Source organism: Oreochromis aureus, linkage group 23 (assembly GCF_013358895.1).
Source record: "Oreochromis aureus strain Israel breed Guangdong linkage group 23, ZZ_aureus, whole genome shotgun sequence".
NCBI classification, from domain to species: Eukaryota; Metazoa; Chordata; class Actinopteri; order Cichliformes; family Cichlidae; genus Oreochromis; species Oreochromis aureus.
In genome coordinates this window covers 2,739,275-2,757,047 of record NC_052963.1, presented here as the reverse complement: position 1 = coordinate 2,757,047, position 17,773 = coordinate 2,739,275, and the positions used below count along the sequence as shown (strand labels likewise).

The 17,773-nt window shown below is 42.8% G+C and overlaps 1 protein-coding gene across 3 annotated transcripts; it reads left to right on the top strand.

The window, feature by feature from the left end:
• Positions 1-113: 113 nt before the first annotated feature.
• On the top strand, positions 114-17,307 carry arhgap1 (Rho GTPase activating protein 1). 3 transcript variants are annotated; one of them, XM_031752103.2, is made up of 13 exons: positions 114-356; positions 7,678-7,881; positions 8,099-8,191; positions 8,296-8,383; positions 10,508-10,639; positions 11,718-11,804; positions 13,300-13,398; positions 14,220-14,312; positions 14,505-14,581; positions 14,881-14,958; positions 15,202-15,330; positions 15,467-15,570; positions 15,662-17,307. In XM_031752103.2, exons 2-13 carry the CDS (start codon positions 7,758-7,760, stop codon positions 15,827-15,829), a joined length of 1,272 nt encoding a protein of 423 aa, XP_031607963.1. In that variant the 5' UTR covers positions 114-356; positions 7,678-7,757; the 3' UTR covers positions 15,830-17,307. The 3 variants fall into 3 exon arrangements, with proteins under 3 accessions (XP_031607963.1, XP_031607962.1, XP_039462826.1); XM_031752102.2 differs by having other exon boundaries at positions 120-356; positions 8,093-8,191; XM_039606892.1 differs by lacking the exon at positions 114-356 and adding an exon at positions 3,659-3,681 and having other exon boundaries at positions 8,093-8,191.
• The last annotated feature ends 466 nt before the right edge of the window (positions 17,308-17,773 follow it).

Below are 17,773 nucleotides of genomic sequence, written 5' to 3'. Positions count from 1 at the left end.
CTCTGAATAAATGATTTAATTGGCTGAGCGGCATCGCAGTTACAATTCACGCCATTGGTCTGTGTGTAAAATAGAATATTATCATTAGAATAATAGATATAGATAGACACAATAGAATCAGCTTGTCATACTTTAGACTCAGACCTATTACTAAAACACCACGGGGACGCTTTCTCTTTTTTTTTTTAGCACTTTTATTTTGACAGGTATAGTAAACAAAAACTGAATTGATAGCTTTATTTTGAAAACAACAAACCGGAAGAGTTGCTGACGCAGGTTTGTTGACGACAACAGTCTACGTTGACTTCAGACGCCACAAAGTGAATCGGTTGTAACAGAGTAGCTGGACTATTACGGTAAAACAAATTTCATGATGCTGTTTGGTAGAAACTGAAGATGTTAGAAGCACGCGGGGCTCACGCGCTGTGATGCTCGTGCGTTGTTAGTCGGGTGTTGTGGGGCTAATTTGTTGTGATGAGGTCATTTGTTAACACTGCGGTGTTCTGGTTTAGCCCAGCTAAGCGTCGTTTCAGTTACTGAAGCCTCACAGCGTATAAAAGGCTGTTTATAAAACGTGCATCCGTGTGCCGAATATGGTGAATTTAGCCGAGCCATCTTGCTAGGCGGTTTGCTGAGGCGTTTCGCTGTGTGATAATGACCAGCGAGTGTGGCTGCGTTAGCCTGTTTAGCTTTTCTGAATCAGCAGCTAATGACACTGAAAGGTTTCTCCTGCTGAACTGTTTGGTAAAAGTAAAAGAGGTCAGCTGCTCACCTGTTGCTTTTATCACTGGACTGCCAGCAGTGAAGGTGTCAGCTCAGCCCGCCCGCCAAACTCCGTTCTGGTTTAATGCTCTTCCCCCATTCGTAGCATTTTCCCAAAGATGACGTCTCACTTCAAAAATGTGTATATATCACACATTATCGTGTTATGGTAGTGCATCTGTGTTTTCATAGCTTGGAGTGATGTCCCTTCCACTTACACACTACAGTGTATTTTGTAGTTTATTGGTTATGATTGGTATTTACTGGAAAACTACATTAAAAAATAATGAGACAGCCTCTGGGTGTACTTTCATAGTGACGCAGAGGTTACAGAATCAGGCTGATGGTGTCTTTGAGCTACACCCTCGCAGTAAACTGTCCTGGTGGCAGGCGGAGGTTCTGAATGGCAAACAGAATGCGAAACTATTCTGCTTAAAATAGAGGTGATTAAAAAAATGACACGTTCTGCTGTCTTGTGACAGGATAAGCCAACAGTCCTTTTATAGTTGTGCCTTTCTTTTCTCTGGTTGAGCTAATTATTTGGATTGGATCATCTCTGGGCTTTAGAAAGGATTTTAGAAATATTAAAAGTAACCTCAGCACTTTAACAACCCGGGACACCAGTCACAGTCAGACCTTGCCTGACTGCGTGCTTCATATCTGAAAAAGCATCGTGGTCATTTACCTTAAAACTCTGGAGTGCACCGCTCTTATGCTGGACCTGATAACACTGATTGGTCTGGTACTTGTGTGAATGTGTGGAGTCACATTAACAGACAGACACGGACAGTTTTACAACGTTCAGCCACCGAATGTTTTTAAGTATAGTTGCGACCTCAGTTATATTAATATTACTAGCTGCAAAGTTCAGTCTCATGCCTTTGTCACAGCAACTCTACGCCTGTGAAATTTACCAAACCTGAATGTAAAAGTGACCCTTGCCTGAAAGGCACAGTGTCATCATTTTGACTGATTCAAGAAGCCAGCAGTGTTAGGTGATCATGACTGAAAAGGCCTCTAAAGTATAAACATCTTAAAGTACATTTTATAAATAAATGTAACCCACCAAGAAGACTGGGGCTAAAGCTGTGATGAAATGAAAGCTGTAGCAGTGATTGCAAACATCAGTGAATTGCATGGATACCATGCAGGAAGATGAAATGAGCTGTTCCTTAAATATATGGCATGTCAGAAACAGTGGTTGCTTTTTTGTGGGCTTTTTGGTTGCCATTGTTCAGGTTCTTCTTCTTTTTGTGGCATCCCTCAGGTAGTTAAAAAAAGAACATAAAATGAAGTTCCCCAGCTAGAGGTGATTGGAGTTTAAGCTCAGTGTCAGTCTCTGGTCGGCATTAGAAACTGTGGGGTGTGTTGTGGTGCAGAAATGTTACTGCAGGTACGTGTGCGTGTGTGAGAGAAATGGAGAGTGTGACTGTTGCTGCTGCTGCATGTACATGCCAGTATTATGTTTTTTTGCATATTTGATGGTGCATGCTGCTGTTAGGGATGAACCCTTAGGTAGTATTTAGACTACTGAAGCTGAAATGCCATAAAAGCATAAAATAAGTAGAGCAGTGTTTCACATGTAGAAATGCTCAGTAATAATACTGTGTTACTCCATGGCTTTTTCCTGCACTAGAGCTTTCTTAGGAATCATTTCCTGAGCCCCTGGAGCATGCTCTGACCAAACTGCTCTCCTCAGCTGCTCTGCAGTGCTGAGAGAAAAGAGGAATAGAGGGGGCTGGGTACTGTGCTTGCTGGATGCTTCTGTTAGATGCTCATATGTACACAAAGTGGCTTTATCTATCTATCCGTGTGTGTGTGTGCATATATATATATGCACAGATGTGGGTAGTGCAACACGATCCACAAACAGTGCCTCATGCATACATGGTGTTGTGGCTGGATACACTGCATGGGTAAAGATACACAAGATTCAACATTGTCAACATTTGTAACAGAGTGGAGAGAGAGTCTCGCACTCAGAGAATCAAGGTTACAGAGTAACCGTACGTTCTATAGCTAATAGGTCTTGCTAATGACCTACTAATTCTTTCACAGGTGTGTTGCAGCAGCGGCACATTTAAAAGTTTCAGGACACCAGCCCTCAAGGACTTGAGTTTGACACCCCTGCCCTATCAGATCCTATCCTGAACTAACCTTGTCGACACTAAGGATGCAACTATCTGGTTTAAAAAAGAAGCAAACGCAAAGAAACCTACTTTAAACTGAGCAGTGAGGTGGAAATCGGCTTTCAAGGCTAACCCTTATACCCTGCTCACAAACCGTAGTCCTTGCAGTCCCTGTGAAACTCTGCATGTTTCACATACTGGTTCCTCTTCTCCTGACCTCTGACTATTTACACTTGGTGTCTCCTCCACCATCAGAGAGATGATCCTGAAACTTGAGGTTTCTCTGCTTTTTTTTTTTTTTCTATCATAGAGCTCGGAAACTTTAGCATTACATATTTTCAGTGCTTCTCAACTTAAAAAAAAAAAAAGCCAAATAGGCACAATAAATTAGGCAAATAGCAACAGATCATCCAGTGCAGACAATAGGACTGAAAGCCACGAAAGTAAACAGTGTTCTTGTATTTTGAATCCAGAGCTGTCAGACCTGAAGTGCCTGGAGCGAGCTTACTTGTTTCAGTTTTGAACGTAACGTGTGGAACTTTGTCATAGAAATAAACTCACAGTCAGGTTTTGTGCCCCTGACCCACTGCTGTGACTAGGGCTGGGCTATATCATACCGTTCACGGTAATACCGGTGTAATTTTGGGCAACGATAGGAAAATGAAATATCGCGATAGAATATGGGTAAAACGCGCATGCGCAGTGCCTATGTTTACATACGCACATGGCGGCGACGCAGAATGAGAAGAGCGAAAGTGGATCGTTGAATGAAACAGATGAACCAGAACTGGTTTGTAAAAATGCTGCAACTTCAGTGGTGTGGAACTGGTTTAGCTTTCGTCCGTCAGATACACAACAAAGCACTATTTTTGGTAGAGCATGCTAGCGGGCCGTCGTTATTACCGTGTTGTTTGGAAAATACGGCACTCTTAAAATCAATCCTTTGATTTTTCTGAAAATCGACAGTGCCCCTTATAATCCCGTGTGCCTTATGTGTGAATTCTGGTTGTGTTTACTGACCTCGAAACGATTTTATGTGGTACACGAAAATCTGTCAAATGTTTTAGTACAACTTTGCTAAGCTACGAAGCCGCACCGCTTGATGGATCATCGGAGCATTACGGCTATCGTAGGCAGGAGCCTCGCGGAGTGATACGTACTGTGCTTCAACATAATATCACCGTACTGTGTGTGTATAACCTCTTTTTAAGTTTTGTGGACATTATACATGGTTATGCTGAGGATATGTCGGCCAGTTTACACTGGAAATGCCTTTTGGTTAAACTGTCAGCGAGGAATTTGCACTGTTACATTTTTATATAACTTTAATGCACATAAAAAACAGCTGCTTGTTTAAGTGAAAATACATTGATGGGGTTTTTTTGCACTAATAAAGTTGTGGAGTTGTAAAGTATTTTGTCTAGTGTCAGTTATATCGTCAGTTATATCGTTATCGCAAATTTTCAAATGTATATCGTGATAAATATTTTTGGTCATATCGCCCTGCTCTAGCTGTGACCTCCATTGGTCTGTTTAGTTTAGCAACTGAATGAAGAGAAAGGAAAGGAGGAACCTGTTACTGTTCACATCATCATAAATGCTAACCAACATCCTCCCCGACAGCTGCATGGTTACTGACTGACATGCAGATAGTGTGCAAACAGTTGCTTTTCACTCAGTTTGTCTGTGTGTGAGTCTGTATTTGGTCAGCAGCAATTGGCCGACTGTGTCTGCTGGTTAGTAGCGATATTTATTTAAAGCTACATGCTGTCAGCTAGCATAACATCACATCTGTGTGTGTGTACGTGTGTGGGCATGAGAGTAAGAGTAGGGTAAATAGGTGGGGGATGGTAGATAAAAAGGAAGCATGTAGAAAATAAGGGCAGTTAAAAAGTGAGGAGAAGAGTGATGCAGTCATTAAATTGAGGAAGTGGCTCATGCTGTGTTTGAACTTTTATTGTTGGAGCTCCATTTGAAAGTCATTAGACTAAAGAGAAGTTCCACAGGGAGTGATGAATAGGGATGGGTACCGGTGTCCGGTGCCATGATGGCACCGGTTCTGACATAAACGGTAGTAACCAGACCGAAAAGCAGCGCACATTTCGGTGCTTTATTTCGGTGCTTTTTTTTTCCTGAGCCAATTCTAGCCAATCATTTTACGTTTCCGAGGATAGTAGGCGGGGCCAGGTACGTACGTTCTTTCAGAGCAGAGCTACAGATTAAAAATGTCCAAGGCGAAGGGGTCAAAGTCTGGCTGTACTTCACAGCAAAAGGTGCAAACTAAGCAGCCTGCAACAAGTGCTTTAAGCTGATACTGTGATACTGTCAAAGGAGGTAACACCTCAAATGTGATGAAACACCTGGCGACGCATAGCGTTTTTTTTAAAGCCGAGAAATGTGCCGTGTTTGATAGCTTGCTGCGAGACCTCACGCCGTGCACATCTACTGCGGGTGTGGTGCCTGTTAGCGGACCTGGAGTTAGCAACATCCCCCCAAAAGAGTAGAGTCCTGGCCCCTAGCCCTGTCAGCATAGCAGAAATGATGAGGATGATGATGGCAGCAGCAGCCGTTCTCCTCTGCGTGAGTAGCTTCATGTTGTTCGTGTGTAATTAACGTTGAGTATGCTAACCACGTTATTACATTAATGCACGTAAGGTGAACTAGCAAACACCGTCGTAGTTACATGCGGCTGTCTTCTTGTTTGATGGCAGATACTCCCTTCACCCTGGCCAAAAAGGCTAAAATGACCAAAGAAAAAGTGGAAAACAGTTAAACATGAGAGGTGTTTGGACAAAGTTTGTGTTTTTTCCATTGTTTAAGCACTGCTTCCAGCCAAGAGTGAGACCATATATGCCCTATAGCTGCAGAAAAGGCTAACATTGTTATCTTTTTACAAAAAAAAAACCAGCTGAACATGAGAGGTTTTTGGACAAAGTTTGTGTTCTCCATTCTTTAAGCACCGGTTTGAGCACCGTTTAAGCACCGGCACCGTTTCAAAAGTACCGGTTTGGCACCGGTATCGGATAAAACCTAAACGATACCCATCCCTAGTGATGAATATCATCCTTTATTCAGATATATCAGATACAAAGCTGTTTTTCTTTTTGTGTGGTCAAAGCTAAAAAAAAACAAAAAAGCAGGACCAAATTGTGATGGCACTCTGAGACTAATCAGTCTGTCTCTGATGCTGCTGCACAGCACATCTCAGGCCACTGTTCAGCATGTCATAATGTCAGAGTTACTCTTTTCATTGTTTTCTTCTTGCCTGAGAAGAAAACTCAGCAAATGTTGTTCAGGACATTCAGCAAAAGCTACTTCCTGTGAGGCTCACTAGTCACTCGGGTTCAGGCCTGAGCTTTTCTGGTTTGTCACCAGTGAAACTGCCTGCTGGGTTAAACCTAGCCACACTAAGAAACTCTCACAGAAGAGAATCTTAGCTTCTAGAGTTTTACTTCCTGGTGAAATAAAGGCTAGAAAAAGAAATAAACCAGATTTTTAAAAATCTCAAAAAATGTGTCACTGATACTGTTCTTGTACACAGATCCATAGTTCACGTACTCTTTCTGCCCCCTCTGTGGTGAGCGGTATATTTTTCTCATTAACATTGCCCTCAGCCGACGCTCAAGCTGTGGGAGCTGTCACTGGGAGAGTCTTGTGCATCAGTCAATATGCCAGTGGATGTTTTATTTATATGAATAAAACATCCGGAGCCTATCCCAGTTACCATGGGGAGAGAGGTGGGGTACACCCTGGACAGCTCACCAGCTTAACTCAGTGCACCTCTAGAAGGAAAAAAGTACCAAAGCTTTACAGAACATGAAATCATAAGAGCGCTGCTTGTATCTTTACACTCTGCCACAGCTATCTGTAAATTAATCCTTGCAGACAAACAAGTTGTTTATTCACCTTTTATTTATTTATCAAGATGGAAAATCTAAAGTACTTCATTCATTGGACTTACATGAGGTGAAACTCACACAGTTGTGAGTTCCTGGTACATTTCTCCTGATATAATGCAGGTGTTGGTGATTTTAGTGCGTCTTCCTGCACTAGATGCTGTACATTCTTGTCCATCGTCAGCTCAGACAAGTTGATCAAGTTGATGTTGGGCGATTCATGTCAGCAAATATTACATAGTTTTTCTTGTCTTTCATGCATTCATCATGCTGCAGTTTGTGGTACGTTTCTATAGGGCTGAAAAAGTTAGTGTTACTCTGCGGTGCAGATACAGCTCTACAACAAAGTAGTCTTTGCTTATGGTTTGTCCTTGGTTAACATCACCTGGCTGAAGCAGATCTAATAAGCCAAAGGAAACTACGACCACTTCAGCATCACTAAGATGTTCTGTGTAACTGTGTACACTGTTTATTTATGGAGATGTGATCGGAATAATTAGAGGCTGTGAGAAAGTGATCGTACAGCATTAGCCCGAAGATTACTGCTATTGTCTGATGTTATTTAGATGGTGCTGATGCAGCATGTCACCCACTGCAGCAGCATGAATCACTAATGTATTTCATTTTTCCATCTTTTCACACAATTGAGTTGGGTAAGAATGAATTTGATAAAGGGACAGTGTATTCTATGGAAGTTAAAATGTCTCATGTTTCTTAGAGACTTCATGGACGTGACTTCATGTTGCTTTTAATGGATCAGTTGTGCAGAAATGTCCATCTTTGATTTGATCTGGGTCTGTTTTATATAATGTCACAGCATCAGGTTCAAACACAGTTTGGCTGAGAAGTGCTGAAAGCGAGCTGACCTGAAGCGTTTTTGTCTCTTGCAGCTTGTGTGTGTATGTTTGAGTGAGCTGAACAAAGACATCGCTGTGCAGTCTGTGTGTATGTGAGAGCGCGCGTGTGTGCGATGTCTTCGGAACTGCTGGTAGATGTGGGCGACGACTCTGCAACGGCGCAGCTAGGACAGCTGAAGCTGACTACCATAGAGGACCAGCAGTGGCCCGCTGATGAGTCTTTCCTCAGCAAGTCAGGTGAGAGGGATGTCTGTACACACCTGCTCATGATGTCATGTTTGCAAACGAAGGATTGCAAGAGCCCTTTCAGAGAGAGAGACTCTGACTGGCTGTGGTTAAGCTTAAAATGTTACATACAAACACACATTTCAAATATGAAGGACTTCACAGTGATGTAATGCTGTGATTATTGTCTTGTTTTTATGTATTAACTGTGTGTGTGTTTCAGAGACAGATGTTTCCCAGCAGTTTGATGCCAGCTCTCCACACCTGCCCTGGGACCACCCTTTCTATGACATTGCCAGACATCAGATCATTGAAGTGGCCGGTCAGTTCTCCAGTCACAGCTGATCTTTCAGTCTGGAAATATATTTTTTTGAAACGTAAATTCTTGTAGTGGAAGTAACGCCGAGTCCATGTCTGTGTCCGTAGGTGATGACAACTTTGGCAGGAAGGTGATAGTGTTTAATGCCTGCAGGATGCCTCCGCAGCACCAGCTGGACCATCATAAGCTGCTGATGTAAGTAATAATGTGACCACAAACCTTTTGGCTTTGCCAGTGTTTTTGTCATGTGACACGATTTAAGGAGAAGTGGGATTTACAGACACTTTAGTGAGAGTTGCAGACTTGTAGCATTGTTCTGTCACTGCACTGTCTTTTGGGCACTTGATCCAATTTCACGTTTCTGTATAGCACTGTGCTCTTTTTAAAAGCTCAGACTACATCTTCAGCCATCTGGATAACACCGCGGCCTTAGCTAACACCAGCTGATGTTAGCTAAGGCCAAATGGCTCTGATGTTTAGTGTAGATGGTGGTCTTTGGTCGTCACGCTGTATCTAAAGACAGGAAGTACAAGAACAAGATTTGCATCAGTGACACAGAGAAGATTAGTCCCAAAGACTAACAGCTGCTGCTGAAGGATCAGCAGAGCAATCATTAGAGCCATGGGTGAGCAGTCAGGTGTCAGTGGTGCTGGAAGTGTTGGTTGGTGCTCTCCATTGTTCTACCTGTAGCTTCCACTGTGGGGCCTCTAAGGTGTACAAGTGTCTGACCTGGGCGTCCAGTCTCCCTTGCCCACTCTCGCCTTCCTGCTGACAGACTGGTTACCTTACAAAGAGGAGACTCACACTGTGATGGAGATGATTGTGGTCTTTAATAAAAAATAAGGTTTAAAGGTTATTTTAAGGACAATAATAACTGCCTGATGTTTCCAAAGTCAGTGAGTAATCATTTTATGTAATGGTGTCTTCAGCACTGACCCAGATAATCATAATTGGAATGAGAGGAGAAGGCATAGCTGTGTGCTGTAAATGTCCCTGCTTTGCTGTGTTTGGTTGTAACGAGTGAACGTAAAGCTGCAGTTTTAGAAAATGCTGTGAAGGCTCCTTCCTGTAGAGCTGAAGGTGAAAGTGTTTCGGATGGTTCAGAGTAAAGAGATTCACTCATTCATCTGGTATGAAAAAAGTTTAGTGTTTGGAAGGACGACGTGTTGATCCGAAGCCCTCAGGTGGAATAGTTACTTACTAATAGAGCTGGGCGATATAAGATTTTTTCACATCACGATATGTTTTTTTCATTTCAGGCGATAACGATATATATCACGATATAAGCCAAATAACTATATTTGTAAGATTTAAATGCTCACAAGTAAAATGTGAAATAATCAGCAGCTTGTTTTGATTAAAATATTTATTTCCCATAATAAGTTCAACAGGGTAGATGTACTTAAGGAACATGAGACTTCAGTTTCAGATAAATAAAGGCAAATATTGCAAACTACACAAAAGGCAGCCGCTAAAGCGTTTAAGTTTCAAAATAGAACAAACAAAACAGACTAAATTGTCAATTCCACTTAGAAACAAAATATTAATTCTAAAAATAAATCTTAGTTTGTTTTACAGAAGAACAGACAAAATTGACTAACTTTTGTCAATATCAAATAAACTGAGAACTAAAAGGAAATTCTCAATCTCTCCTTGTTGTATAGCTTAGCTTTTCAAACAGTTTTAACAGTTACTTTAGTCTGACAAAAGCCGAATGACAAATTAGCGCTTTCAGTCAGAGATTGAGCATGCACCGCTTTATTGTATTTCCAGACTTGCTTTCGGCACAATTTACGGTGCGCGCTACTCTGTTTTTGTCAGACTTGAAATAGCCGAAATACCTTCACACTACGGAACTTCTGTGGCCCTTCCGTTCGACAAGCTCTCCGGCATTGGAACCATCATCTGTTTTTTTTTCGTAACCTTCGCCACGCTCTCGGTTGATTTTTCTCTAGTCGGCAAACTCATTTCCTTCATTACCCGGGCTGCACGGCTGCAAAAACAAATACACATGTGCGCCTTGGCGCTTGTGCTGTACGTAACAAGTCACGTGACGTGTGGCTGGGGCTGTGATTGGTTCGGCTCTGCGCTACTTAATTTGGATTGGCTGTTTTTTTTTTTTTTGTTTTGTTTTGTTTTTTTTAAGAGGACAAGAGAGATGAGGCCTATCACAATAGTTTAATTTTTCTATCGAGAAAAAGTTATTTCGCAATACATATCGTTATCGTTCTATCGCCCAGCTCTACTTACTAACCAACAAAGTTATTTGAGTAGATAAAGATGTTGCTGCGTTTACAAAGACTTGTTCATGTTTTGCAGGTATCTCAAAGGAACACTGGATCAGTATGTGGAGAGTGACTATACTCTGATCTACTTTCATCACGGGCTGACCAGTGAAAACAAACCTTCCCTCAGCTGGCTGCTGGATGCATACAGGGAGTTTGACAGAAAGTAATCTCCAACACATCACTGGACATGAGTCTCACTTATCATATTATACCTGTTCACAGTTGGCCCTACAGCTGCTCTTTGCATTTATTAACCTGATCTAATGGCAGAGGGCTTCTGCAGACTAACCTCTGTGTGTACTGGATACATCAGAATTCCAGACCAGAGACAACGCACCCCAAAGCCTTCAGACTGGCATAGTCCACTTCCAACACTAGATGTTTTAAACATCATGACTTTGCATAATTATGACTGATTTGGTAAAAAAAACCTTTATTTTTTAAATGTCACTAAGTTTAAACTTCTGCCAGCTTTCTCCTCTTTGAACAAAACAAATGAAGAAAAACAGGGAATGTCATTTTTTTGTAAGAAAGTAATTTCTCTTTAGAAAACAATCTGTACTTCCCTGTGAGCAGCGTAGTCAGCAGAGGAAGTACAGACAGGACAAAGTCGAGGAGAAAGGAGCCGCACTGCACATGTGAGAAGCTCTGACTGTTTGTTTTTCCCTCACTTCTGTATTTAAGCAGAGGCGCATAGTGTGCATCCAGTAATATGGTACTGGTTTTTCTCTTGAATGCAATAGAAACAAATACTGTAACTGTGTGCAGTGTTTCATAAACTGCAGGCGTGTCCAAAGTTGCCCATGCTCACATGTAACGTGTGGATGGAGAGCGTGCTTCAGCCATGTTCCCACTATTCAAAATACCGAAGGAGCTGCCTGAGCCCTCGCTTTTGTCTGTAATCACTTTCACCCAGTTAATTTGCACTTTGCTCAGCTAATGAACCACAGCAGCTGGTGAACACACCCACACAGTGACAGGAGGAACTGTCTCTCTGCACTCGTCATTCTGTTTGGCTGATAAAGATAAAAGCAGGTCTACAGTTACATGTCCTCACATTATTTTCACCAGCTCATCACTGGCAGCACATGATTCAGTCATTCACTCAACAGTGCTGGTTACCTCTATAACCTGTGGACAGCAGATTCCATAGATGCTGTCAGATTTCTGTGTATGCTCTTGTAATCGTTAGATCGAACTTGTGTTAGTACATCTTGTGAGAACATGTGATGTGTTTGCAGATACAAGAAGAACATCAAGGCCCTGTACATCGTCCATCCCACCATGTTCGTCAAGACTCTGCTGATCCTCTTCAAACCAATTATAAGGTTAGTTTCTGATTTCTCTACCTGACAGGGATTTTTAAATGACGCCTCTTCTCTGATCATTATGTGTAGCCCTGTAATTTTTGGGGGGGGGGGCTGTGTTACTCTGTGATCCACTTCCTGTTGATAGTGGAATATGAAATAGGGAGAAATCTGACAAACTGATTGTTGCCGTTGTGGCATCCTGCCACAGGCTCGGGTTCAGTACGACCCACTGACAGATACAGGGTTATTACACGTGGTTATGGCTCGATTTTATGCAGCCATGGCTGTGAGACTTCAAACACCTGAATTCAAAGGTTCAGAGAGGGTGACCCAGTACTTTAACGTAGTATTATCCTTGCTATGATTGAAAAGCAGTCTGTACTTAAAGCAACCAGTTTTAAAGTGCAACTTTTTCTATTTGATGCCATTCAGATTTTTAATCCCTGATTGATTTTAATTCTAAGATTGGTATTTAGAAAATTAGCACACACAAGCTCTTTTTTTATATGACTGATGTCGGGTCAGATGCTGCTAATATATGCTGCCTAACGGTCAGCCGTGGGTACTACAGTGCATTATGTACTCCAGCATTACTCCTGTGGATTGTGGGTAAATGCGGACTCCACTAAATGCTGATGAGCATATGTTTGCTCAGTGAGCACAGTTATCAGTTGTACTAATAAGAAAACTAAGAGTACAGTAGTGTCACATCAGTATGCTCATGTGAGCTGATATCATTACACGATTCCTTCCTGCGGTTTCCAAGAGATATATGTTCATTTAAAAAGGAAGGACGTGATTAATGAATATGAATGTTGGGCCATTGTAACTAACAATGATAGGACTTTAGCAACATCTAGTGGCAGCAGTAGAAAACTGCAACCATGGTAAACGTGTCTGAAGTTCCTGCTTCAGGTTTGGTTCTTACTGGATACCAGTTTTATTAAAATGGCACCAAATCACAACAACAGTCAAGGTGCTTTATATTGTACACATCATCTTGTAGCTATACCAACAGAGAGAGGAGAGAGTGTCACAGTGCTGCAGCTGGAAATAAAAACCATTCACTTAACTTTGGAAGCTTTATTCTCACCATCCAGTAGAAACATTTTTATATACAAGTCGTTGTGACACTGAGCCTTCTGCACTGATCCTACCTCTAACCTCTAGACTGGCTCTGTTCAAGAGCAAAAACAGAAAAAAGGAGATAGCTAGTCATAATTCATATGGAATCATAATTCCATAATTCCCTGAAAACTGACTCATCAGTGAAACGCTTGTTGCTGTTTTCCTTGGCGTGTGAAGCGTTTCAGGAAGTGCACAAACTGTAGAAACGTCTTTAAATATTCAGACCAAACTAGAGGTACACAGATCATGTGTGCTGTTTGCTACTTTCACTTTCTTACACTTCTGTTTTCATGGTTATAAAATCAGGAGGAAAAGGCTGATTTGCTGCTCACAGATCAACCACTTGACTCCTCTCTCTCTCTCTCTCTCTCTCTCTCTCTCTCAGTTTTAAGTTTGGCAGGAAGATCAACTATGTGAGCTATCTGAGTGAGCTGGAGGATGTGGTCAAGTGTGATCAGCTGGTCATTCCTTCCCGTGTCAGAGAGTAAGTGTTCCTGCTAAACTTCAGATGTGTGCCTTTTATTAAGTCTTCTTATTGAATGATGCCAGCAACACGTTTCACTGAAGGTTAAATGCAGCCTCCATCTCATTATCCGTGTGCATGAGACGTGAGGAGGCTGGTTGTAGTGTTGAAAGTGTTTGAGAGTGGCATGTTGGAACAAACACAGGAAGTGGGACGGTATTATCTTACTGAAATTACAAGTGGCTTCACACAATCCAAATAACCCGTGCAGTGCACGTTGATGTAGCCCATACTGGCACAGGTGCTGGTTTTCCAGCTGTGCTAAATGAGCTGGAGGCCAGAGAGTGCTGCAGTTTCTGGAGCGTGTGCTGGTTTACAGCCCGGCCACTTGGCTTTTTCTGATCTTACCAGCAGAATTGTTACATTTAAATGTTTTCATGCAGGATGTTGAATCCCTCTCCATCTCGCCTTTCTGAATTTAAAGTCAGCATTTTGTTTTTTCAGAAAATGGTAACAAATCTCATTTTCCGCATATTATTTACACTTTAAGCAGTCTGCTCATCATTGCATCCTGTTCCATGTGCATCTTCTCTGGAAATGCCCTCTGTACTGTGTACTGTGAATGTTTTCATTTGATTTGGGAGTGCTTCCTGTGGTTGTTCTGCTCATGCAGAATGCATTTTAAAAGGTGCCACTGATGCAGTTGTTGCTGGTGTTTATTCACTGCTGCTCTTTTCTCTTCTGTCCTGCTTACAGTCTGTGATTTTAAACGAAAACCAATTTATTTCTCCTTCAGGCACAAATAGTGAATTTTTTTATATCTCCTATTGTCTCTGTGCCAGGTATGACAACAAATTAAGAGCATCTCTGAAACCCACCACACAGCCTCCCATGTCTCCTCCTCACAGCCAGGTGTTTGGTGTGCCACTAATGCTGTAAGTCACCGATTCTGTGCTATTTGTAGTTGAAGAGAGACACGGCACTGTCAGAGAAGCTTCCAGATTAAGACCTTTGAATGTGCTTGTTGTTTTAAAGTAAGTGTGTGTGTGTGTGTGTGTGTGTGTGTGTGTGTGTGTGTGTGTGTGTGTGTGTGTGTGTGTGTGTGTGTGTGTGTGTGTGTGTGTCAGGCTCAGACAGAGGGATCCAGATGGGGATCCAGTTCCTGTGGTGATGAGAGACACCGTTGGCTTCCTCTCAGAGCAAGGTAACAAACAAAACGCATGAACGAACTGTCGCTGGGGTTCTTTTCCTCCCTGTGTCTGCACAGAGCAGAGACAGCTGCCTCACCTGTGCTTTTACTGGCTCACATCACTGTAATTAAAGCCTGCTGCACACACACACAGGTGACTTTACACCTGTGCTGTGCTCTAATGCGAACTTGGGCTGTGCCTCGTTATACTGTGTCTGAAAGAAACACTTTTCTTTCTTTTTCACCGTCTGTGTGCGCGTCTGTCGTCTGTGTGCGTCTGTCGTCTGTGTGCGTCTGTCGTCTGTGTGCGTCAGGCTTGGAGATTGAGGGCATCTTCAGACGATCTGCCAACGTGACTCTGGTGAAGGAGGTCCTGCTCAGGTACAACTCAGGTATGAGGTCTGACCGCCCTGTGATGCTGAAATTCACTGCAGTAGATTAGTGATGGAGGAATTGAGAGCCGTGTGACATCAGTTATGATCCTCTGTGTTATGGATTGTTCTGTAAACACCACCAGGCAGGCTGCAGGTGTTTATGTGCAGAGGAACTGGTTTCTTCCTTGTTAGATCAGGGTTGGGATGCTCTTCTCTTCTCTCGGGTTTTCTTCTGTTCTCATTGAAGTCATGTGTTTGCAGGTGCGACAGTGAACTTCAGAGAGATGGAAGATGTGCACCTGGCTGCTGTCATCCTGAAAACATTCCTGAGGGAACTCCCCGAGCCTCTGCTCACCTACCAGCTCTACAATGACATTGTGAACTTTGCCTGTAAGTATGGTTAGAGGAGAGTCTCACCTTAGTGTACCTGTGTGTACTGCGTGAACCCCACACCCTCCACCTGCCCTACATCAGATGAACACAGTCCGAGTCTCAGCAGTTCACCTGATGACTGTGTTTGTTCCAGCTGTGTCCAGTGAGAGTCAGGTGACAGTAATGAAGACGCTGGTAGAGTCACTGCCAGAGGAAAACTACGCATCGCTGCGATACCTCATCACATTTCTGGCACAGGTACAGCTGATGGTCTGCACAGCGCGCTGATCACTTTTAAAAAATATCATATCTGTCTGTTACCAACAGCATCCTGTGTGTGTGTGTTTAGGTATCAGCCAACAGTGAGGTGAATAAGATGACCAACAGTAACCTGGCTGTGGTCTTTGGTCCCAATCTGCTCTGGGGCCGGGACAACGCCATGTCTCTCAGCGCCATTGGACCAATCAATAACTTCACGAGAACCCTGCTGGACCAGCAGCATCTGGTGTTTGCCTAATCACCAGCCCTCTGCTCTGAGCTCTTTCTGCCAGTGTGAAACGCCGCTGAGACCCTCCTTCCCCTGCAGCATTTAGCCTTTAGCTTACCTTAGGAGCATCATCAAAGTACTTCTGTACCTACAGCGCTCAGACAGACAGGTCTGACTGATTGTCCCTTACATACTGCGCACATTTAAAAAGATTCAGTGGACCAAGTTGCATGTCATTTGTGTGTCACCAGTCGTTCTGAGCGTCTTGTTATTATGTCTGGCAGCATCTGGCATTTCCATTTGACTCGAAGCATGAAAACAAGTTGAAACAGCACACATGTTAGAGCTCAGGCAAATAATAATAATAATAATAATGATAGCAAAAAATAACAGAAAACACTACAAAATGTGACCGCCAATAAACAAGAAAGATCCAGATCCCCAGTTTTGTTACAGCGATAAATTTGAGCCTTTTCTTCTACTGTTCATGTATAACAGCATGAAACGCTGTGGCACGGCCCTGATACCACATGCGTGAGTGGGCACAGACAGGCTGTCGCCACACCCACTCTGTCATGAATATACCAGGTTCCACTTTGGGTTCTCCACTGTGAGTCGTGATAACTCTTGACATCACTTTGCATCAGGAAATCAGTTTCCCACAAACACGTCATGAGTGCAGTTATGTTTTCCTGTCCTTTAAATCAGTGTAGTGCTTCCAACAGTCTCCACGAGCACAACATGAATCTGAATGATGACGTGAAGTAAATGGACTGACTGATTCTTATATAGCGCTTTCCTACTCTCCTGGAGTATTCAAGGTGCTGTAGACAACATGCCACATTCATACAAGCACTTCTAAACTCAAGTGCAATCTAACCAACATTCACAACTTGGGGTTCATAACTTGCCCAAGGATACTTGACATGCAGACTGAAGAAGCCAAGGATCGAACCACCAACCTTCCGATCAGTAGCTGATCTGCTCTACCACAGAGCCACAGCCAAGTAGTTTCATGTGGGTATCAGGCCAGCACACTATAAAGAGCTGTAACACTGGGGGAGGGTGACATAAAAGCTCTCATAAATCTGAAATCACTACATGTGTGTGAATGCAGGGTTAGTCATTTCCTGCAGGTCAGTCATATGCCCCATGGACTCATTCCCACCTGCATGTGTTCATATCTATATTCAGCCCTGTATCACTGCCCTGCTTCAACACAGCGGCTGGCTATCATCTCTTATCTCTGTCAGTAGCAGCTGGTCGTACACCCCCCCCTTTCTCATTCGTACACGTCGTGTTGTTTTCTATGTAGTGCCAAAAAACGTTTCACCTGTGTTACCAAATGTCCTTTATATTCTGATTCTGTACTAAAGAGAGGATTGATGAGGAGAGTGGAGGTGTGACTCAGGTTAACGTCAGAATGGTGAACTTGGTACCGAACTTTGTGGACAATCTATGAAATGCTGTACTTGGAGTGGCAGAAACCACCCACAGCTGTGCACGTGGAGCTGAGTCTTTCTTTTCCTTTTATATGTGACTTTAATCTTTACTAATAGTAGTGTCATTTGGACCTGCAGCTGATTTTACTGGTGGTCCCGGGTAAACGGCACAACAAAAGTGTGCCGATGTGCTGAATGACAGCGTTTGTGCATTAGCTGAGCTTCACAGTCGACACTGTGCGGGTTTAGTGACACTGTTGGGTTTTTTTAAATTACAGGGAGAAGGTTGGTTGGTACGTCAGGCATGTGGTGGACTCCCACAGGCCAGCGTCTCTGCTGTTGCCCTCTGTGTGACTGATTATGTGAGCAGATGTGATGTGTGCTCATATAACCATTATGCAGTAATAATATAAGTTGTAATAGTAACGGATTCATGTTCCTTTCATTCTGGCTGTCATTTGTAGCAGCATCACTTCAGTGTACATAATGAATGATTTGGGGTGTCTGTTTTCCTGTGATTGTCCCACATGTA

Bases quoted from the DNA above. Each gene is read 5' to 3' on its own strand.
- arhgap1 (XM_031752102.2), top strand. From the start codon at position 7,758: ATGTCTTCGGAACTGCTGGTAGATGTGGGCGACGACTCTGCAACGGCG. The intron at 14,582-14,880 runs GTAACAAACAAA...TGTGTGCGTCAG, and splicing joins TGGCTTCCTCTCAGAGCAAG to GCTTGGAGATTGAGGGCATC. The intron at 14,959-15,201 runs GTATGAGGTCTG...ATGTGTTTGCAG, and splicing joins CCTGCTCAGGTACAACTCAG to GTGCGACAGTGAACTTCAGA.